This window comes from Pipistrellus hanaki (genome assembly GCF_964339955.1).
Source record: "Pipistrellus hanaki genome assembly, chromosome: 10".
Lineage (NCBI taxonomy): Eukaryota > Metazoa > Chordata > Mammalia > Chiroptera > Vespertilionidae > Pipistrellus > Pipistrellus hanaki.
In genome coordinates, this window is record NC_140512.1 from 2,428,306 (window position 1) to 2,450,784 (window position 22,479).

Sequence of the window (22,479 nt, forward strand, 5' to 3'; positions counted from 1 at the left end):
GCCTGGGGGCGGCCCCGCCAGGTCCGAATCCTGAACCGGTGCGGGCCGCGGGGGCAGCGGGCGCTATAGAGACCGAGCCCGAGGAGCGAGGAAAAACACGCTCTCGTCCAGCGGGGAGGAATTTACCGGCAGCCGGCTATTAATAGACGCCGCGGGGATTCCATTTCCATTGCTCAACCGGCGTGTGAGTTATTAAACCCAAAAAAAAACGAGCGGCGCCGAGGCCGCCGCCGAGAACGTATACGTGATGTTTACGCAAGGGCCTCGCTGGTGCTTATTCATCTTTTATTGCTCGCCGGCCGCCCCGGGCCATCAGCGAAAGGGACCTCAAAGGAAAGCACAGTGTCTGCTGCTGTTCTCAGGATGACAGCGTGTTTGCGAAAGAGACAGGCAGCGCTGTGAGAGGACAGAGGGCTCTCGTCGCCCCAGCGTGGGCCGGGCGCACCCCGAGAGGCCGCTGCGGGCGAGGAAGCAGGCAGAGGGGCCCTGCAGGGGAGCACGGCTGGGCGGGCGGCCATTGCATGGCCTTCCCCAGAGGGGGGGGGGGGGCCTGGAGGACAGGCCTGGGGTGCGGGGCCCTGAGCTCAGGGCCTGCAGGGCTGTGGGGGAGGAGACATGGGTGCCTGTGAGCTCAGCCGTAGGACCCAGGCCGTGGCCGGCTTCAGACTACGGCAAGGCCAGGAAGGTTCCCTGACGAAGCCACCCGCACGGCGTGGACCGGGCAGACCCTCTGAGCAAGGCCAAAGCTCTCAGCCTCTTGGGACGGGCACGCCGGCCTGGCAGCCAGCTCCCGGGCGTGGGAGCCGGGATGCGGTGGGGCACGGGGAGCTGTGTGTTCATCCTCACAGTAAAGAGGCCTGGCACAGAGCGGCAGCACCCGGGGCACGAGGCCCTACCCACCTAACCCGGAATGGCACCGGGGACCTTGTGGTGCGTGAGGGACAGCGCTCCACCCACTGAGCCGCACTGGCCAGGGCCAGTTCCTGCTCTTCTCAGAAGTTTGCCGGCCTGCTCTGGGCTGTGGGAAATGAGGCTGTGGTCGGAGACCTGTGGCACCGAGAGGACGCACTGGCTGGCAGCACCGTCTCTTCTCTCTCCAGGCACCAGGCAGGGGACCCGCCTGACAGCAAGTGGCTGCCCCTGAGAACGGTTGCTTTTACAGAGAGAGAGGCCCGGTGCACGGAATTCCTACTAGAGCAGGCCGCCCTTCCCCTGGCCACCGGCATCGGCTCCCTCTGGCACCCAGGACCGGGCTTCCCTCGCAGACCTGGCTTCGTCCTCCGGAAGGCTGTCCGGTCTCATTAGCATATCGCTTTTATTTTATTATTATTATTATTATTATCATTGATGTAAGAGGAAGGAACAGGGGGAGAGTGAGAGAGAGAAACATTGATGTGAGAGTGCAACATGGACCGGCCGCCTCCTGCACAGCCCACACTGGGCATCGAGCCTGCAGCCCTTGCGTGTTCCAGGAATCGAACTGTGACCTCCTGGTTCATTGGTCGACGCTCAGCCACTGAGCCATGAGGCCGGGGAGAACTTGCTGTCAGTGGCTGGCGCTCCCCGGGCGGGGTGGGGGTGGGGCTCGTGTGTTCTGGAGCCTTCAGGAAGTCCCCGGGGTCAGGGCTTGGCTTGGGCGCCCCGCACTCCCCCGGTGGCTGCCGGTGGTTTCCGAGCCCCTGCTTCCTGCTCGGCGGGCCGGGAGGCAGCGCTGGCTGCAGAGCTGACCCGGGAGAGGGGCCCGGCCCGGCCTCGCCCAGGCCCGGGAGGACTGGAGCACCGGGAGGGCAGCTGGAGGAGGTGGTTAGCTGAAGGAGGAGGAAGTGGAGCACAATGTCCATTTCAAATTGAGCGATAAACAGAAACACGTGCGGACACAGCCCACGGCCCGGCCGCTGGGGAAGCCACCGCAGGGGTCAGGTGGCGGGGCCTGGGGGCCGGGGGGCAGCTTCTGCGGGACGCTCCGGGCGGCCAGGTGGCTGTGGCCGCTCCAGCTGCCCTCCCCCAGGGCCGGAGCCCGGGGCCGCCTGCCAGGCCGCACACGGCGGTGGGAGCAGTGGGCAGAGGGCAGCCTCGGGCCCGGGGGGGGGGCGGTGGGAGGGAGATTGGGAACCCCGGGCTGGCTCCCCCACCCGCCCCGCCCATGCGGCTCTGCTCACAGCTCCCTCTGCACATCGCTGTGGGGTCCGAGGCGAGGGGTTCGCGGGCTGGCCGAGCCCACCTTGCACCAGGATTGGCACCTGGAGGTCCAGCAGGGTCTTTGCCACCAAACCCGCTTTTCACCTTCCTGTTCCCGAGACTTTGCCAACCCCTCCCCACCCTCCTGACCCCGTGCTGCCCCGTTCTGTGCGGGCTCCTGGCCGTCCCTGGTGCCAGCCAGCTAGCGAGATGGACCAACGCCCCCTCTCTCAGTGGGTCTGCTGGGGCCGCCACTTGCACATCAGGGGACAGGCAGGGTTCAGCCGTGGCCCTGGAGGGAGAGCTTTGCACCCCGCCTGCCCTGCCCTGCCCTGCGCTGGCGGGGGGAGGGGGGGGGCAGGGAGGCAGGGTGCTCCTCGGAGAAAGTAGCTCGGGGGCGGCAGAGCGGAAGCCCAGACCTCGCAGGAGTACACACGTGTGTGCAGGGGCCCTGAGCACGCGTGAGCAGCAGTCCCAGCACGGGGATGAGGGGGCCGGAGCCGGCCCGAGAGGAGGCGCTCCTGCCTGTCTCTGAAGGGGAGAGCCCGCACACTACACTCACTGGTCAGCCCGGCCGGCGGGGCTCAGCGGCTCAGCATTGACCTATGACCCAGGAGGTCAGGGTTCGAATCCTGGTCAGGGCACAGGCCCCGGCTGTGGGCTCGGTCCCCAGTAGGGGGCGTCAGGAGGCAGCTGATCAGTGATTCTCTCTCATCATCGATGTTTCTGTCTCTCTCTGCCTCTCCCTTCCTCTCTGAAATCAATAAAAATATATTTTTAAAAGAAATGTAACCCACAGTCCCTCGTGGGACTGGCCTTTCTTGGCTCACAAACACCAGTTAGCACCCAAGAGAGTGGACACTGGATGCCAGGGTGCCTTACTCTGCTCGGCATCTATACATATGGGGATTTATATATTTAAATCATGAACTTGGCGTGGGACTATTTTTATACTTTTTTATTGATTTCAGAGAGGAAGGGAAAGGGAGAGGGAGAAAGAAACATCGATGATGAGAGAGAACCATGGACCGGCTGCCTCCTGCACGCCCCGCACTGGGGATGGAGCCCCCAACCCGGGCCTGTGCCCTGACGGGGAACCCACCTGTGACTTCCTGGCTCAAAGATGGACGCTCAGCCTCTGAGCCACACCTTCCGAACGAGGCGCTCCGTGGAAGAGGGGCCAGGACGGCTCAGGAGGCCAGGGGAGTGGGTTACGAGGGCTCGGCCGCCAATGCGAGTCAGAAAACAACCCATTAAAACGATTACACAGTCAGCTCCTCGGCACTTCCAGGCGTCTCAGGGTCGGGGGAAACTTGGAGGAACTGGTTTGAAGGTTTTGCCCGGGCTTGTGGGCACAGAGGGGTGCCGACCCCCTAATGGCAGGGGAGGGACGGGCTCTGCCCCCCACCACCACACCCACACGCAGACACAGACACACGCAGACACACGCAGACACAGACACACACAGACACACGCAGACACAGACACACGCAGACACACGCAGACACACACAGGAAGGGGCAGCCAGTCTCACTCGCAGTTAGGATAAAGTGCAGGCCCAGGAGAGCGCGGCCAGGCTGGGGGCCGGCCCGGGTGTCGGAGGGTGAGCGCAGGCTCGCCCACAGCCCTGGCCTGGCCTGTCCCTCAGAGCGGAGCCCATGCCAGTCCCTGCTCAGGGACTCCCCGACACCACACCGGGACAGCGTGGCGCCATCCGGCGAGCGCGGGGCCCTGAGCCCACAGGCTGTGGGGGCGGGGGCCGCGGGAGGGGCGTGTGGGGCTCGCCGGGGCGATGGTGGTGTCCTCTCGTGCAGGAGGGTTACACGCGTGTGCGCCGTGTGCATGTGTGGACGTCTCCAGTGCTCCCCGCAGAGGGGTTGGGTCCGCTGTGCCCTGCACGTCCCGTCCGCAGCGGGGAGCGGACACTGAGCCAGAGCGGCGGCTGCGGGGTGATGCCCGCCCCTCCTTCAGAACGCGTCCAGAGCAGACAGCCCGGCCGGCATGCTCCTTGGTGAGCGTCGACCTGTGAACCAGGAGGTCAGGGTTCGAGTCCTGGTGCGGGGCCTGCCGGAGGTAGCCGATCCATGATTCTCTCTCATCATGGATGTTCCTCTCTCTCTCTCTCTCTCTCTCTCTCTCTCTCTCTCTCTCTCTCTCTCTCTCTCTCTCCCCTGGGGAACAGGGTTCCAGGTGGGCCTGCCTTAAACCAAATCAAATAAACGCCTCAGCCTTCTCATCCCCCAGAACAGGCAGGTTGGACAGCTGGCTTCTTGGGTTCTTTGCGATGGGGAGGGGGGGGGGATTATTAAAAAATAAATCAATGCCCTGACTGGGGCGTGTGGGCGGGCGGTGCCCAGGGCTTCATGCGGAGGCCTAGGAAGAGCAGAACGGGTTCGGGGGAGAGGGGGGAGGTGGGGGGGGGGGACCTCAAGGAAGTCCACGTCTCGGGGCGCAGCCTCCAGTTGCTGAAGGGGTGCTGCCTCTGCAGACCCGGGGCCCCCGGCCAGTCCTGGTCCCCCTCCCAGGCCAGGGGCCCTGTGTCTGCGCTCTGAGAGGGTGGAGGTTCAAAGCTCCAGCTTCAAACGCCGAACCCTTTGTTCTGTCCGCCTGCCTGGGCTCGTCCGTGAAAGAGCCGGGCTGTGACTATGATGTCACTCTCATCCTCTCCTCGGCTGTGACACACCGGCTGCCGCGTGGGTTTCCCCAACCGAGAGTGTTCTCTGCTGTGAGGTCACCTTCGCCCACGAAGGGCTGCGTGCGCTGAGGCGGTGCCGGCCGGCGGGGGGCGCCTGTGAGGCCGGCTCCCGGGAGCCGCCAGCAGGGCTGTCGGTTCCTTCCCGGCTGTTCTGACGTGTTTCCATTTTGTTGTTCACTAATGCGTATCTCTAGACTGTGGGCTTCGTCTCCGAGGCATTCACTTAGAAGACTGTTTTAGCCCTGGCTGGTGTGGCTCAGTGGATAGAGCGTCGGCCTGTGGACTGAAGGGTCCCGGGTTCCATTCAGGTCAAGGAAATGCACCTTGGTTGCGGGCACATCCCCAGTAGGAGGCGTGCAGGAGGCAGCTGGTCGATGTTTCTCTTTCACCAGTTTCTAACTCTTTATCCCTCTCTCTTCCTCTCTGTAAAAAATCAATAAGATATATTTTAAAAAAAGAAAGAAAGAAAGAAAGAAAGAAAGAAAGAAAGAAAGAAAGAAAAGAAAAGGTTTTCACAGAACCTTTCTGTGTCCCCGTGACTTCTGAACACGTGTCAGCGCGTCCCTGCGCTCGGGGCGGGCTCGGCGCCCGCGGGCCTGCGCCCGGTGAAGCCTGCCCCGCGCCGGCACGCCGCCGGTCAGAGCGAACAGCCGGAGTCACCGTGGCACACAGCCCGTCGGCGATGGCGGACGCAGTTTCATGTTGGTGCCGTGCCTCCCTGGGCGTCTCACGTGGTGCCTTTTCTTCCCCCCCAGTGTGCCAGGGCACCAACAACAAGCTCACCCAGCTGGGCACCTTCGACGACCACTTCCTGAGCCTGCAGCGGATGTTCAACAACTGCGAGGTGGTCCTGGGAAACCTGGAGATCACCTACATGCAGCAGGGCTACGACCTGTCCTTCCTGAAGGTGGGTCCGCGCGCGGGCTCCCGGACGTGGCGGGAGCGAGGGCCGGGCAGGGCCTGGGCGGGACCCTCCCGGGCACGGGCTGGCCTTGGCCGGCAGCTCCGAGTCCCAGAGCACTGGAGGTGCGTGTTGCATGCGGGGCCCCCTCCCCCAGCTGGGGCCCGGTCACAGGGGGACGCCCCAAGGAGCAGGCCCGGCCGGCGCCCCGCGGGCATCGTAGACACCGAGAGGTATCTTGCCGCCGTGGCTGCCGCCGTGGCACCCGGGTAACTGGCTCCTAATGTGGAAAGAGCCTTGCCTTGTAGCACCTGCCCATTGCCTTGGTGTAAACACTCCCACCGCGGCTGCTTTCCGGCCGCCAAGAGTGCAGCCGCCATTTCACAAGGGCCCCCCTGTTTCTCAGGCGGCTCCCGAGAGCCGGCGGGAGCCAGCAGTTGAACGTTGGGTGTGATGGGCCTCCCTCTCGGGGTTGTTTTCTTCTTTCCGTGAGAGAGCGGGCGGGACAGAGGCGAGATAAGTTAATGAAACCGGTCCCAGCGTCACCGGAGGGTGTCGAAGGCCAAGGGGAGGAGGCACCATTTTCTGAGTCGTCACGTTGCCCTTTCCGGCCGCCAGCGGGCTGGGGGAGGGAGGGGGGACACGGCGTGGGAGCGACTGTGCCCCCAGCACCCGCCACGCCCTCCGTGGCGCCACCCACACGCCCTACGGCCGTCACCACGCGTGTGCGTCGCTCAGGGGGGCGTCCCGGTTCCCCGGGCCCGTGGGGACCTCACGGAGAGAGGCCAGCGTCACGCTCTGTCCCCTCAGACCATCCAGGAGGTGGCCGGCTACGTCCTCATCGCCCTCAACGTGGTGGAGAGGATCCCGCTGGAGAACCTGCAGATCATCCGGGGGAACGTGCTCTTCGAGAACACGCACGCCCTGTCCGTGCTGTCCAACTACGGCAGCAACAGGACCGGCCTGCGGGAGCTGCCCCTGCGGAGCCTGCAGGGTGAGCGGCCGGGGCGGGCGGGGCGGGCACCGCCCCCTGGCCCTCTCCTAAGTTCACTCCGGGAAGACGTTACTCTTCAAAACAAATGTGTGTGTTTAATCTTTATTGCTGAGAGTATTACAGGTGTCTCCCTTCTCCCCCCCCACTGCCTCTCTCCGCCTGGTCCTGCCCACCCCAGACTTCTGCCACCCGGTTGTCTGTGTCCATAGCTAACACATACACGCACGAAATTTCTTCGTTTAATCTCTTCACACACGCCTCCCCCCTTCCGTCTGAAATTCATCAGTCTGTTCCGTGCTTCCGTGCCTCTGATTCTGTTTTATTCATCAGTTTACTTTGTTTATTAGATTTCTTGGTTAATTTTTTGATTCAACTGTTGATAGATGTCTTTTTTGCCGTTTTATTTTCAAATGTTCTCCTCCTGCTCCTCCTTGTTCTCCTCCTCCTCCTCCTTCTCCTCATTCTTCTTCTTCCTCTTGTTAAAGAAGACCCTTCAACATTTCATGTAATCCTGGTTTGGTGGTGGTGAGCTCCTTTAGCTTTTTCTTGTCTGTGAAGCTCTCTATCTGAACTTCCATTCTGAATGATAGCTTGGCTGGGTAAAGTAATCTTGGTTGTAGGTTCTTGCTATTCATCACTGAGTATTTCTTGCCACTCCTGTCTGGCCTGCATAGTTTCTGTTGAGAAATCAGCTGACAGTCGTATGGGTGCTCCCTTGTAGGTAACCAACTGTTTTTCTCTTGTATCCTGTGCCACTCATGTGCAAGACTCAGCCAGTGGAGGTTACTGAAAAGGTGTACGCAGTGCAGTGGGACGGGGAGAAGGGAGCCAGGTTATCCCGTGCTCTCGGAAAAGCATCCGAGAGTCAGTGAGACGTGGCGAAGGCTCTGGAAGAGCGAGCGGGTAGCAGCCTTTGTGCCGGTCTTGTGGCCTGGGCGTCAGGTGTAAGGGAATGCATTGAATCAACCCCTCATGCTGGCTGGTGTGCAGAGGTCAGAGCGTGGACCCCCACACAGAGGGTCCAATTGATGTGTTTCTCTCACATCGGTGTTTCTCTCTGTCTTTCCATCTCTCTCCCACTCTCTCTAGAAATCAATGGAGCCGAAGCCGGTGTGGCTCAGTGGATAGAGCATCGGCCTGTGGACTGAAAGGTCCCAGGTTCGATTCCGGTCAAGGGCATGTACCTTGGTTGCGGGCACATCCCCAGTGGGAGGTGTGCAGGAGGCAGCTGATTGATGTTTCTAACTCTCTATCCCTCTCCCTTCCTCTCTGTAAAAAACCAATAAAATACATTTTTTTAAAAATCAATGGAGAAATACCCTCAGATGAGGATTAACAAAAAAAAAAAAAAAAGAATTGCGTGCACACTCTGAGTGCTCGGGTGAGACGAGGCGGCATGGCTCACGGGCCCTCTCTCCCGCAGAGATCCTGCAGGGTGGCGTGCGCTTCAACAACAACCCCAGGCTCTGCAACCTGGAGACCATCCAGTGGCGCGACATTGTGGACAGCAGCAACATGTCGCTGGACTTCCAGAGCCCGCACAACAGCTGTGAGTGTGCCGGCGCCTGGGCCGCCGAGGGGCCGGGTGGTGGCAGGGGAGGCGGCGCAGGCCCAGCTCCCTTCGCCTGTGAGCGGCAGTAAGCCCAGGGGCGGCTGCTGGGCAGACCGGCACTGCACCCAGCACCTGCCGACGGCCCCCCCCCCGAGCTACCCTCCCAGGGGGGGCGGGGAGACCCTAACCTAGGGGGGACGCTGGGCTTCTCCGGGCCTGAGCCCGCGGGAACCGGGCCCGGAGCTCACTGAGCCCCGTGTCCGGCCGGCATGGGACCACGCTGTGTGCAGCCACGCTCTCCCGTGTCCTCACTGAGCCCGTGTCCGGCCGGCATGGGACCACGCTGTGTGCAGCCACACTCTCCCGTGTCCTCACTGAGCCCGTGTCCGGCCGGCATGGGACCACGCTGTGTGCAGCCACGCTCTCCCGTGTCCTCACTGAGCCCGTGTCCGGGCCGGCATGGGACCACGCTGTGTGCAGCCACACTCTCCGGTGTCCTCACTGAGCCCGTGTCCGGCCGGCATGGGACCACGCTGTGTGCAGCCACGCTCTCCCGTGTCCAAGGCTGCTGTGCCTGAGGCCGTGCGGGCTGTAGCTCCTGTTGGCACAGGCCGGGACCGGCCGGCGGAGCCTCAGCCCGGAGGCCGTGTGCGGCCGCGGCTCTGCTCGCCGCTCCCCTGGCCGGGGTGGCGTCTGACCCCGCATTTGTGTCGCAGGCGGGACGTGCGACCCGAGCTGCCCCGACGGAAGCTGCTGGGCTGCGGGCAAGGAGAACTGCCAGCAACGTGAGTCCGCGGGAGCGGGCGGGCGGGCGGGCGAGTGTGCGGCCGCCTCCGCCCCAGACCTGTGGCGTGGTGTTTTCTTTTTGTTTGTTTGTTTTTTTAAAATATATTTTATTGATTTTTACAGAGAGGAAGGGAGAGAGATAGAGAGTTAGAAACATCGATGAGAGAGAATCATCGATCAGCTGCCTCCTGCACACTCCCCAGTGGGATGTGCCCACAACTAAGGTACATGCCCTTGACTGGAATCGAACCTGGGACCTTTCAGTCCACAGGCCGACACTCCATCCACTGAGCCACACCGGTTATGGCCTGAGGCGTATTTTTACTAATGCCTCTCACAATTTTTAATATGTTTTTATTGATTCCAGAGAGAAGGGAGAGGGAGAGAGAAACATCCATAATGAGAGGGGATCATTGATCGGCTGCCTCCTGCACGCCCCCCCTTGGGGATTGAGCCTGCAACCCGGGCCTGTGCCCTGACCGGGAACCGAACCGTGACCTCCCGTTCACGGGTTGATATTCAACCACTGAGCCACCAGCCAGGCCTAAAAGTCACTGTTGGTCGAAAGGCCAGAGGGAGCAGCCCAGGGAATACCAGTGCTGCCAGCCGCCCGCGGGGACCCGGGCGCTGCTGTGGGCACAGGAGCCGGGCCGCCGTGAAGGAGCATACGTCAGCCGGGCCCGCACCAGTCACACACACACACCACCCCACCCCCACCCCTGCCCCGGCCGTGCCCGGAGGAGCTTCCTGGGAACCGAGGCTGCTCAGCCCCCCCTCCCGCCCCGGCTCACGTGGCCTGTGCTCCTTCCCAGTGACCAAGACCATCTGCGCCCAGCAGTGCTCTGGCCGCTGCCGAGGCAAGTCCCCAAGTGACTGCTGCCACACCCAGTGTGCTGCCGGCTGCACCGGGCCCCGGGAGAGCGACTGCCTGGTAAGACCGCCCCCACTGCCCTGGTCCTAGCACGGCCCCCCAGCCCCCCATCAGCCCAGCCCCGCCGGCCCCCACCGGCCCCCACCGGCCCCCACCAGCCCCCGTGGGCGCTTCTGTGGCTGCGGTGTGCGGAGGACCGTCTGGGTGGAGGGCGGGACGCTGCCTTCCCAGGGACCGGGGCCTCTGCCAGCGCCCTGCCCTCCCCTCCCCCCTCCCCGCTCCCTGTGACCTTGGGCAGCTGCTGTGACCCCTGTGCTCCGGCTCCCCGTCGGACGGGGGTGGACGGAGAGCGCCTCCCTGCTAAATGGCCCACGTGACCTAGAGCTGCGGTCGGCAAACCGTGGCTCAAGAGCCACAGGCGGCTCTTTGGTCCCTTGAGTGTGGCTCTTCCACAAAATGCCACGGCCTGGGCGAGTCTGTGTTGAAGAAGTGGCGTTAGAAGAAGTCTAAGCTGAAAAAATATGGCTCTCCAAAGAAATTGCAATCATTGATGTTGGCTCTGTGGACCGATGAGTTTGCCGACCACTGGCTTGCTGGACCGGGCGCAGACTGAGCCCCGAACACTACACGCGTGCTCTTTCCCGTTCGGGAACGCAGACCCGGAGTGGCCGGAGGCTCAGAGGCTGCCCGCACCCCACGCAGGGGGTCCTGGGGTGCTCTCATTGGTCCCTGGGACGGCAGGAAGCTCTAGTGAAATCCGTACTGCCGGGGGGGGGGGGGGGTCGATGGGGCCCGCGCAGCTGCCCCGAGGGTGGGCGCCTCGGACGTCCTGAGAGCCGGTGGCCGTGTGAGCCCGCAGCCGGCGAGGTGCGCGGGCTCCGGGCAGCACCCTGTCCGGCCTGGTCCTTGCAGGCGGCAGCTTTCCAGGCGGGCCCCCGCCGAGGGCAGCACCCCGGACCGCACCCCCACCCCCCGTGTCCTCTGTGCAGGCGGCGTGTGAGGGAGTGTGAGCACAGCCCCTCGTGGTCCCGCCCATGGGCGGCTCTCTGTCCTTCTGTCCGCGATGGAGAAAGAGGTGTTTTCCTCTCGCCACCGTCCATACGGTCCTAGCAGGGACGTGTGCTTAAGAAAGGCCGTGCTTCTGGAAAGGTCTTTCCGGCTGGGCCGCCAGCACGCGGCCAGATCCTGCTCTAATCGAGCCCCTGAGCAGAACTGGAGGCTCCTGCCCAAAACCCAGCGGTCCCTGCCCAGCTCCCTGCGCAGGTCTGCAGAGAGGAGAGAGAGAGAGAGAGAGAGAGGGAGGGAGGGAGGGAGGGAGGGAGGGAGGGAGGGAGGGAGGGAGAGAGAGAGAGAGAGAGGGAGAGGGAGGAAGGGAGGGAGAGGGAGAGAGAGGGAGGGAGGGAGGGAGGGAGGGAGGGAGGGAGGGAGAGAGGGAGAGAGGGGGAGAGAGGGAGAGAGGGGGAGAGAGAGAGGGAGAGAGGGGGAGAGAGAGAGGGAGAGAGGGGGAGAGAGAGAGAGAGAGAGGGAGGGCGAGAGAGAGAGAGAGAGAAAGAGAGAGATAGATAGATTTGGGAAGCGCTGGTTCAGGCAGGAGCCCAGTGTCCCGGGAGGAGACAATGCCATGGTTTTGGGAGAGGGAAGCAGCTGCATCCAGAGCAGGAGGGCTGGCTATTGGCCAACACAGTGACACGAACTCGAAACAAAGTTTCTATTGTCGCCTCTGCTTCCTCCTTGTATCCACTCCACTGGGAAACAATGTTGCTTTAGGCCCAAACAATGTTGCTTTAGGCTTGTTGCACCCATTTAACATTTCCGAGGTCTGAGATCCGAGGTCCCGGTCCGAGGTCCGGGTTTGGGACAAGAGAGGCGGCTGCTCTGGGAGGCAGCTCCGCTCCGTCTCACCCGATCCCCGTCTTTCTCTCACCCGATCCCCGTCTCCCTTCACCCAATCCTCGTCTCCCTTCACTGGATCCCCGTCTCCCTTCACCCGATCCCCGCCTCCTCTCACCGACCCCGTCCCCGCGGCTCGGCAGGTCTGCCGCCGGTTCCGGGATGGCGCCACCTGCAAGGACACGTGCCCGCCGCTCATGCTGTACAACCCCACCACCTACCAGATGGACGTCAACCCCGACGGCAAATACAGCTTCGGCGCCACATGCGTGAAGAAGTGTCCCCGTGAGTCCGCCCGACGCCCTTCCCGTTCCGCGTCCGTCCCCCTGGGCCTCCCACGGCACCCGGGTCCCACCCCAGGCCGCCCTGGCCGGGTGCCTCCCTGTGACAGGGTGACGGGAGGTGGCTGTCAGGTGACCGGCAGCACCTGGATCAGGTCCAGGATGGTCAGCTGTCGGGCTGCCCCTGCACATCCCGCCCGGGACAAGGGTCTGTTCGCCGTCAGATCCGGAAGCCAGGGGAGCTCTTGAGCGAGATCGGTGTCCAGGCCGCACCTGCCCCGCTTTGTCCTTAAAACCAACCCCACGAGAGGGCCCCGGGCCCTCTCATCGCCGCGATTCCGGAGGACAGACCCCGAGGCCCCTGGCGCCGCTCACACCTGCCCCCCCCCCCCCCCCCAGGGAACTACGTGGTGACGGACCACGGCTCCTGCGTGCGCGCCTGCAGCTCCGACAGCCAGGAGGTGGAGGAGGACGGCGTCCGCAAGTGCAAGAAGTGCGAGGGGCCGTGCCGCAAAGGTGGGCGCCCGTGGGTGCCGCTGGACACGGTGCCCGGCCCGGGCTCCTGGCCGCGCTGGGAGGTCCCGGTGCCTCTCCCCTCTCCGCTCAGGGGCCCTCCTCCCTCCCTGTGCTCCGTGCCCTGGCCCTGCAGTCTACCCTGCCAACTGCATCTTTCTTTCTGTCCGTCTTCACGCAATCCCCCGAAACTGTGCACAGATTCACTGATTTTTTTTAAATATATTTTATTGATTTTCCACAGAGAGGAAGGGAGAGGGATAGAGAGCTAGAAACGTTGATGAGAGAGAAACATCGACCAGCTGCCTCCTGTACACCCCCCACCGGGGATGTGCCCGCAACCAAAGTACATGCCCTTGACCAGAATCGAACCCGGGACCTCTCAGTCCACAGACCGATGCTCTATCCACTGAGCCAGACCGGTTTCAGCGCACTGATTTTTATTTATTATTTTTTAAGTTGATTTCAGAGAGGAAGGGAGAGGAGAGAGAGAGAGAGAGAGAGAGAGAGAGAGAGAGAGAGAGAGAGAGAGAGAATGAATCCTGGATCGGCTGCCTCCTGCACGCCCCACACTGGGGATGGAGCCTGCTACCCGGGAATCAAACTGTGACCTCCTGGTTCATAGGTTGATGCTCACCCACTGAGCCACACCGGCCAGGCTGCATCTCACCTTTTGATTTAAAAAACGTGTGCGTGTTTTCTCTAAGACGGAGACGGGCACAGCCACGCAGGGGGCGGGAAGGGGAGGTGGTCAGGGTACCGGCGGGAGCCCCGCACAGGGTGGCGCTGACGGAGGAGGCGGGGACCCCCTGCCGTTAGCCCCTGGTCCCGCGGGAGACGAGGAGGGGGCGCTGCCCAGCGACCGCGTGTCCTCTGACCTCTGTCCCCGAACCCCCACCCGCGTTTGCTGAGTGAATGAGCGGTGGTGGGGCAGTGACAGTCTCAGGGCTTCGCTCCCGCCCGGCCCCGCCCCTCCGCATCGCCCCGCCCCCGCCCGGCCCCGCCCCTCCGCATCGCCCCGCCCCTGCATGGCCCCGCCCCTTCGCCCGGCCCCGCCCCCTCCGCCTGGACCTGCCCCTCCACCTGGCCACGCCCTGGCCACGCCCCCGCCTGGCCCCGCCCTGCTCAGGGCTCCGCATGGACGGTTCCTGTCCTCTCCGCAGTGTGTAACGGGATCGGCATCGGGGAGTTCAAAGATGCCCTGTCCATCAACGCCACCAACATCAGGCACTTCCAGAACTGCACCACCATCAGCGGCGACCTGCACGTCCTGCCCGTGGCCTTCAAGGGGTGAGTCCCGGGGGCGGGGGTACCGTCTCTGAGGGGTGAGTCCGGGGGTGCGGGTCATCACCTCTGAGGGGTGAGTCGTGGAGGGGGGGGGTACCGTTTCTGAGGGGTGAATCCCGGGGGCGGGGGCCGCCTTCAAGGGGTGAGTCCCGGGGGGGGGGGGGTGTCATCACCTCTGAGAGGTATGTCCCGGGGAGGGGGGGTATTGTCTCTGAGGGGTGAGTCCCCGGGAGGGGGGGTATTGTCTCTGAGGGGTGAGTCCCAGGGGGTGGGGGTCATCACCTCTGAGGGGTGAGTCGGGGGGGAGGGGGGGGTCATCGCCTCTGAGGGGTGAGTCGGGGGGGAGGGGGGGGTCATCGCCTCTGAGGGGTGAGTCCCGGGGGGGGGGGATACTGTCTCTGAGGGGTGAGTCCCAGGGGGTGGGGGTCATCGCCTCTGAGGGGTGAGTCGGGGGGGAGGGGGGGGTCATCGCCTCTGAGGGGTGAGTCCCGAGGGGGGGGGATACTGTCTCTGAGGGGTGAGTCCCGGGGGGGGGGGTCATCACCTCTGAGGGTTTGTCCCGGGGAGGGGGGGATACTGTCTCTGAGGGGTGAGTCCCGGGGAGCCGCTGGCCATAGCCCCGCTCCCACGGGCAGCGAGGGGCGGGGGGTGACTGTGCCGCTGTCTCAGGGACTCCTTCACCCGCACGCCGCCCCTGGACCCGCGGGAGCTGGACATCCTGAAGACGGTGAAGGAGATAACAGGTGGGCGCCCGGGGGGCGGGGAGGGAGGAGAGGCGGGCGCCCGGCTGGCACCCGCACCGGGGGCAGCTGCGGGAGGACGGGAGAGGAGGGTCCAGCGCCCGGTGTCCTGGCCGCACCGCGGGGAGCGCCCTGTCCTGGGGCCCGGCCAGGACGGCCATCTGAGTGCGCGCCCGCCCGCCCGCAGGCTCCCTGCTGATCCAGGCCTGGCCGGAGAACAGGACCGACCTGCACGCCTTCGAGAACCTGCAGATCATCCGGGGCCGCACCAAGCAGCAGTGAGTGGGAGCCCTCAGGCGTGTGCGTGTGAGTGTGTGTGTATGTGTGTGAGTGTATGTGTGTGTACGTGAGTGTGGTGTGTGTGTGTATGTGTGCCTGCATGTATGTGTGTGTGCATGAGTGTGTGAGTGTGTGTGCGCGCGTGTGTGTGTGCGTGCGTGTGTGTGAGTGTGTGTGTGTGTGTGTGGTGTGTGTGTGTGTGTGTGAGTGTGGTGTATGTGTGTGTACATGTGAGTGTGTGTGTGTGTGTGTGTGGTGTGTGTGTGTGTGTGTGTGGTGTGTGAGTGTGTGTGAGTGTGTGTGAGTGTGGTGTGTGTGTGTGTGTGTGAGTGTGGTGTATGTGTGCGTGCGTGTGAGTGTGTGTGTGTGTGTGTGTGGTGTGTGTGTATGTGTGTGAGTGTGGTGTATGTGTGCGTGCGTGTGAGTGTGTGTGCCTGTGTGTGTGGGGGGGGGGTTGAAATAAATGTGCCAAAGCACCGCGGTGCTGCAGGCCCGGCGTGCCTCCCCCCAGTTTCCTGGGGCATCGGGTGGCCGGGGTGCCGGTGCCAGTGCCGGCCGGACAGCGGAAGGTCCCCTGTCCAGGGCTCGCCGGCTGCTGCCCGGACGCCTTCTCTGTCCCTGTGTGAGCCCGGCTCATCCTGCCTCCTGGTTAATCCCCGCCCAGTGATATTTCTCCCATTGGTTTTATTTTAAGAGGGTGGAAGGGAAGGAGGGAGAGAGCGAAACATCAGTGTGAGAGAGACACAGCAGCTGGCTGCCTCTCACATGGTCAGGTGGGGCCCTACAGCCCAGGCGCACGCCCCTGACCGGGAATCCTGCTTCTCCAGCCCCGGGCTTCCCGCCCCCACCCCGCCTGCGTCACTTCCCAGCCCGACGGCCGTCTCATCGCCCTGAGGGGCAGCACAGTCCGGGTGCACTGCTCCCCATCGCCATCCGCCCCAACTCTCCCCGGGAGCCCCCTCCTGCGCAGGCTTCCCGGGCGTGCTCAGAGGCCCGCCCTGTGCCCCCCACCAGCTCCCGGTGCTCTGTGATTGCACCCCCTCTGGGAAAGGGGGCTTCCTGAGAGTGGGAAACACACACAGCCTGCGTGGCATCAGTCACACGCCACCTCGAGCGTTTGCTCAGCGGCTGGGCGGCTGGATGGGGAAAGGAGCCTGTGCTTGGAGGCCTGTTGGGACGTGTGAGGTGAGGACACCTCGGTGCCAGGCAGAGTGAACAGGCAGCAGGCGGGTGATGCACTGAGCCCTGCCTCCAGCCCCCAGGAAACTAGCTGTCCCCTGGAGGGCCTCGCAAGGAAACCCTGGCAGGTTTTTCCTATTAATGTGTCGTCATTGATTTCAGGGAGGAAAAGAGGGAGAGGGACAGGGACAGGGACAGGGACAGGGACAGGGAGAGGGACATCGACATCAGTGATGAGAGAGAACCATGGATCGGCTGCCTCCTGCACGCCCGCCCTGGGGATGGAGTCCGCACCCCGGCATGTGTCCTGACCGGGGATCGAACCCTGACTTCCTGGTTCCTAGTGGACGCTCAGCCCCTGCGCATGCGGCCGGACCGCCTGCAGATTTCCGTTACAACACGTGCCTGGCGCGTGGGCCATGGTCATGGACGAGTGAACCGGAAGGGCCGGGAGCCCCGTCCGCACAGCGACGCCCGCTGGGCGGCCTCTCACGGGGCCACTTCCTCTCCTCGCAGCGGCCGCTTCTCCCTCGCCGTCGTGGGGGTGGACATCGAGTCCCTGGGGCTGCGCTCCCTCCGGGAGATCAGCGACGGGGACGTGGTCATCACCAGCAACCCCAACCTGTGCTACGCGGACACCGTCGCCTGGCAGCGGCTCTTCGGGACCACAAGCCAGAAAGCCAAGATCCAGAACAACAAGGCTGGCGGCCAGTGCAGTGCGTGGCCTCGGCGGGCAGCGGGCGGCGGGCGGCCAGTGCAGTGCGTGGCCGCGGCGGGCGGCGGGCGGCGGGTGGCGGGTGGCGGGCCGGGCTCCGTGCCTGGGGGCCTAGGACACCCGGGGCCGTCCCAACCGAGAGAAGCCGGCCCCGCGCTCCCAATGGGGCCGCTTTGGGGCGCCCTCCTCTCCTCAGACGGGGCGGCCTGGAGTCCGGGCTGCCGGGTGTTTACAACGCTCTGCAGTCCGCTCAGTGCTGATGAGGGCTCATGTCAGCTAGTCCCCTGCTCATTGCCGCCTCCGATGGCTCTAGCTAATGCACACACACACACATGCACACATGCACACATGTGCACATACATGCACACATGCACCCATGTGCACGCCGGGGAGTGGGCCTGTCACCGTGGCGCCACCCCCCTGCACCAGGGCCAGCGCCTGTGAAGCTGGGCAGGTGGCAGCCTCGTGCCCAGACCCAGCCACTCGGGAAGCAGACCTGCCTCCTCCTCCTGGCCCGGTCCTTCCAGGCCGCCCCCCATTTCCCCCGCCTCTGGGCTCGGGCCCCCTCACCCCGCCATGGAGACCGCCTGATCCCCACAGCGCCCGCTCCGGGGGAACGAAGGGAAACCGGTGTAGACGCTGGGCGGGGGCCTCCTAGCACAGGGGTGTGCCCAGGGCACCTTCCCCCAGCCCTCCGCTGTGACAGGACCCCGAGCACCTCCCAGTCGGCCTCTGGGGCTGTTGTGGGTCACGGCTTCTTTGGGGGGCGGGGGGGCGTGTCCGTCAGCGGGAGGTCCCGGCCCCTCACCGGGCGCTGTGCCAGGCGTCCCACGGCCACTCGCCCCCTGACGGTGGCGCCCTGTCTCCCCAGAGGCCGAGGGCCGCGTCTGCCACCGACTGTGCTCGCCCGAGGGCTGCTGGGGCCCCGGGCCCAGGGACTGCGTGGCCTGCCGGAACGTCAGCCGCTACCGGGAGTGCGTGGAGCAGTGCCACCTGCTGGAGGGGTGAGCGCTGCGGCCTTGAGGGCGTCCAGGGCCAGCGCCACGCCCGGGCCCCTCCCTCTGTCTCCCTCTTCCTTTCTTCTGTTGTTGGTTAGCAGCTGTTCATCACTACGGAAATGGCCAAACTCTTTTCCTGGCTTAATCCAACCTAATAATCTATAGAGGCATATCCCCAGTGGGGGGTGTGCAAGAGGCAACTGATCGATGACTCTCTCTCATCAATGTTTCTAACTCTCTCTCTCTCTCTCCCTTCCTCTTTTAGTATCTATTTTATTGATTTCAGAGGGGAAGGGAAAGGGAGAGAGAGAGAGAGAGAGAAGCATCCACGATGAGAGAGAATCACGGGTCAGCTGCTGAGGGAGGCGGTTCGCGTCACCCGGCTTTTCGGACAGACCGGCGGGTCCCCTGACCCTGTCCCTCCCCTCCACCCCCGCAGCGAGCCCCGGGAGTTTGTGCAGAATGCCGAGTGCATCCAGTGCCACCCGGAGTGCCTGCCCCAGCCCAGGAACCTGACCTGCACCGGACGCGTAAGGAGCTCGCCGCACGCCCCACCGTGGCCCCGGTCCCAGGGCCCCTGAGGACAGCACCCGGCCCAGGCCCAGGCGAGCGGCTCCGCCCTCGGGCCGGGCTGGGGCTCTGCCGGAGCGGAGTCCTCACACCCACCGGCCAGGCAGCCCCTCTCCGGCCCAGGCCTCACACCAGCCGTGTCCCCACACAGCAGGAGCCAGCGGGGCCGGCATGGGCTCAGCCCACGTCGGTCCCCACTGCTTCCCTTTTGCTCAGACATCCCCAGGTTCTTACGCAGTATCAGCGTAGCGTTTTAGGAGGGTTCTTAAAGAAAACTGGGTTCTTAAAGCCCAGTTTCCTCGCTAACGGTGTTGTCAGGAACACGGGTGAGAGCTCGGTCCCCAGGGCAGAATGCAGCCCGGAGCTCGGCTAACGGGCAGCTGCACTGCCCTCCGCCGCCGCCTCCCGCTCAGGACCGGCTGCTTGTGGGCCCCGGCCGCTCACTGGGCGGGTCTGGCCGCCAGCCTCCCTGAACCACAGACACCCCCGCCCGCCCGGGGAGCGCACCGGAGGGCCCGCCAGGAGAGGGGCACCAGGAGAGGGGCCTGCCAGGAGAGGGGCCACCAGGAGAGGGGCGCCAGGAGAGGGCCCACCAGGAGAGGGGCCACCAGGAGAGGGGCCGCCAGGAGAGGGGCCGCCAGGAGAGGGGCCCACAGAGGGGCAGGGGCGTGTCATGAGCGGAATAGCGGGTCTCTTCTGTTCTCTGTTGTACACGCGTGTGCGGCCAGCTGAGAGCAGGGCCAGGGCTCAAGCACAGCCACAGGCGAGCTCACCTTCCACGCTGACCACGTCCACACCACTGGACTGTTCCCCAGACACGGGTTTAAGTAACAGGCTTCTTCCCTCTGGGAGGGGGGGCCTCCTGGGTGACGCCCCTCTCCCCCGCTGCAGGGGCCGGACAGCTGCGTGCAGTGCGCCCACTTCATCGACGGCCCCCACTGCGTCCAGACCTGCCCGGCCGGCGTCTTGGGCGAGAACAACACGCTGGTCTGGAAGTTCGCGGACGCCAGCCACGTGTGCCGCCTGTGCCACCCCAACTGCACCCACGGGTGAGTGCCGGCGGCTGGGAGGGAAATGCCCGCGACAAAGGTGCCCTGGCCTGCAAGGTCGCAGGGCGGAAGCAGCTCCAGAGTGTCCAGGCGGCGCGCCCAGAGGTCTGAGTGAGCCAGGGGCTCAGGGTCCCCAGGGCCAGGCAGCAGAGAACAGGCTGGTGGGCGGGCACAGCGGGCGGGACGCCGTGGGCCGAGCGCGGAAGGCGGGCCCTGTGGGAGGAGCGCGGTGGAAGGGCGAGGTGGGCGGGGTTCGTGGTGGGAGGGGCTTTGGTGGGCGGGGCTTGTGCTGGGAGGAGCTTGATGGGCGTGGCTTGTGGTGGGAGGTGCTTGGCGGGCGGGGTTTGTGGTGGGAAGAGCGCAGTGGGAGGGTGTGGTGGGCGGGGTTTGTGGTGGGAAGAGCGCAGTGGGAGGGTGTGGTGGGCAGGGTGGGGCAGGGCACGGTGGGAGGAGCACGTGGGAGTCGTGCGGTGGGTGGGGCAGGGCACAGTGGGCGGGGCTTATGGTGGGAGGGGTGCAGTGGGCGGGGCTGGGTGGGAGGAGCGCAGTGTGTGGGGCTTGGTGGGAGGCCCCTGGTCTCCAGCGGTCCATCCTGAAGGATCTGTGCTTGGATACCAGGTCCCCAGAGACAGCCCTCGGAGGGACAGGAAATGTCTGTCAGCAGCGGGGAGGGTCACACAGCGCCCAGCCCTCTTCCCCTGCGTGAGATGTGCTTCATGTCTCCCCAGGCGGCCCCGTGCCGGCCTTTCCATGTAACTGGCGTGTTCTGTTTTCCTGTTAACATTCACTTTGCTCCCGCGGCCCAGCAGCTCAGAGTCACGCTAAGGCCAACGCTGTCCCTGCGCCATGTGCCCCTCAGCCGTGTGGCTGGAGGAAGCCAGCCCCGGTCCCTGCCTTCGGGGTCTGCCGTCCTCACCGCCCCATTCCCTGCCTCTGAGGCCCGTGTCCTCCCTCGCCCAGCTGCTTCCCCTCGCTCCCCCCTGACCAGCCCGCCCGCTCGGTGCCCTGTGCCAGCTGTGAGACAGCTGTGCCGCGCCAAGGTCACACATGGGAGCGCTTCAGTGCCGAGACCGGGAACGCTGTGCTCTGTTCAGCGCTGGCACAGGCCCTGGCGCAGAGCAGACGCTCAGAAACATTTGCTGAGTGAATCAGCGCCCCTAAGAGATAAACGGGTAACCGCCGCCCCCACCCTGCGGCGCCTCGTGGTTTTAACCCTTTGAGAGGCCTTACCCTTCTCCATCGGAACTGTTAGGCAGTGAGCGCTTCGTGTGCTGCGTCGGGGGATTGGGAGGGGGCAGGGGCAGAGGTGTGAGTCCCAGGCACTCAGTCTCTGCCACGTAAGCTAGCAAGACCTTGAGCATCTTCCGTCACGCCCTGTGCCGGTCTCCGAAGCAATAAGGGAGGGTTGCTTTGGGGTTTGGTAAAGAGGCTGGCTTGTGATTGAGTGACAGCTCTTCGAGGAAGCACGCTGAGGAAGACAACGCGCAAACGCACGCCTCCTTTATCCCCACAGCTGCACGGGGCCCGGCCTGGAACACTGCATAACCGATGGGTGAGTGTGACCATGCGCCTCTGACGTAAGGTCCCGCTTTTGGCAATTTAACCATCTGTCCCGAGTCCCCAGGCGTTTTTAAAAAGTCCCGATTTCGCCAAAACCGGTTTGGCTCAATGGATAGAGCGTCGGCTTGGGGACTGAAGGGTCCCGGGTTCGATTCAGGTCAAGGGCATGTACCTTGGTTGCGGGCATATCCTCAGTAGGGGGTGTGCAAGAGGCAGCTGACCGATGACTCTTGCTCATCGATGTTTCTAACTCTGTATCTCTCTCCCTTCCTCTCTGTACAAAATCAATAAAATATATTAAAAAAAAAAAAAAAAAAGTCCCGATTTCCCCACGGGACAAATTATTAAAAATCGGGACTGTCCCGCCAAAAGCGGGACGTCTGGTCACCTTAGTCTAATGCCACGGCGCCGGACGGGTGAGGACAAGCCGTGGCCGCACTGCCGGCTCCCCCTGCCTGGCCAGGCTCTCACCGGCACCGCGGGCCCCCTGCCATCGCCGAGGCTCCGGTGTGGCACTTCTGGGCGGGGGCGCGGGACGTGCGTGCTTGAGGCCCGGCACCCCTTTCTCCGTCCTTCCTCTGGTGTCTCTGGTCACGCCTGTGTGGCTGGCTCCTTCTCTTCTCCCAGCTTCTCCTCCGTCCTCCCTGCCCCTGCCCCAGCCTGGCCTGCCACAGACGGTGTCTGAATGACCTCTCTGCTCGGTGACCGAGCTCCAGCGGGGGGTTTCTCCCCTGATCTTCCCCCATGCGCCCTCCTCAGCGTGTCGGCTCTGGTCCGTTTGCCATCGTGGCTGACACGGGCCCTGGGACCAGCGGAGCTGGGCTTCCAGCTCAGACTCAGCCGGAAAGAGCGGGATCTAGAGAGGAGTCAGATTTTACACCAGACACCTGTGGAAACGTCGGTGCAAGAGAGACATCCACCGATGCCTCCTGCACGCCCCCTGCTGGGGAGCAAGCTGCAGCCGGGCATGTGCCCTGACCGGGGACCAAACGGGTGACTTCCTGGTCCACACCCAACCAGCGGAGCACCCAGCCGGGCTAGGAGCCCTAAGTTCCAGCCCTGTCTGCGGATCCCTCTCCATGCCCCTGACGCCGCCCCCAGAACAGCTGCGGTGACAGGTCCTCCCTGCTCTCCAGGAGGCATTTGCAGGGATCAGATCCCTTCGGCCCCATCTCTCCCCGAGCCGGGCACAGCCAGCTCCTGCTGCTGCCCGTCCCCAGTCAGCACCTCCACAGCGAGGCCCCCTCACTTCCCCAGCACCAGCCGGTCACCATTCTCCGTTCCATTGACTCTCCTAAGTTAAGATGACCGGATTTTAACCATTTGTCCCGCGTCCCGTGGCGTTTTAAATCGGGACTTTTTAAAAACGCCACGGGATGCGGGACAGATCGTTAGGAATCGGGACTGTCCCGCCAAAAGCGGGACGTCTGGTCATCTTATT

At 64.2% G+C, this 22,479-nt stretch overlaps 1 protein-coding gene across 1 annotated transcript in view; it reads left to right on the plus strand.

Annotated features, from left to right (window-relative positions):
- The window catches only part of EGFR (epidermal growth factor receptor), an 89,435-nt gene that overhangs the window by 46,929 nt on the left and 20,027 nt on the right, over window positions 1–22,479 (plus strand). Inside the window, exons 2-16 of the mRNA XM_084897153.1 lie at window positions 5,629–5,780; window positions 6,585–6,768; window positions 8,192–8,317; window positions 9,037–9,105; window positions 9,919–10,037; window positions 12,011–12,152; window positions 12,548–12,664; window positions 13,825–13,951; window positions 14,618–14,691; window positions 14,876–14,966; window positions 16,663–16,862; window positions 17,733–17,865; window positions 18,299–18,389; window positions 19,321–19,478; window positions 20,992–21,030. Coding sequence (XP_084753279.1) covers window positions 5,629–5,780; window positions 6,585–6,768; window positions 8,192–8,317; window positions 9,037–9,105; window positions 9,919–10,037; window positions 12,011–12,152; window positions 12,548–12,664; window positions 13,825–13,951; window positions 14,618–14,691; window positions 14,876–14,966; window positions 16,663–16,862; window positions 17,733–17,865; window positions 18,299–18,389; window positions 19,321–19,478; window positions 20,992–21,030 — 1,822 coding nt within the window. The remainder of the gene's footprint in view (window positions 1–5,628; window positions 5,781–6,584; window positions 6,769–8,191; window positions 8,318–9,036; window positions 9,106–9,918; window positions 10,038–12,010; window positions 12,153–12,547; window positions 12,665–13,824; window positions 13,952–14,617; window positions 14,692–14,875; window positions 14,967–16,662; window positions 16,863–17,732; window positions 17,866–18,298; window positions 18,390–19,320; window positions 19,479–20,991; window positions 21,031–22,479) is intronic.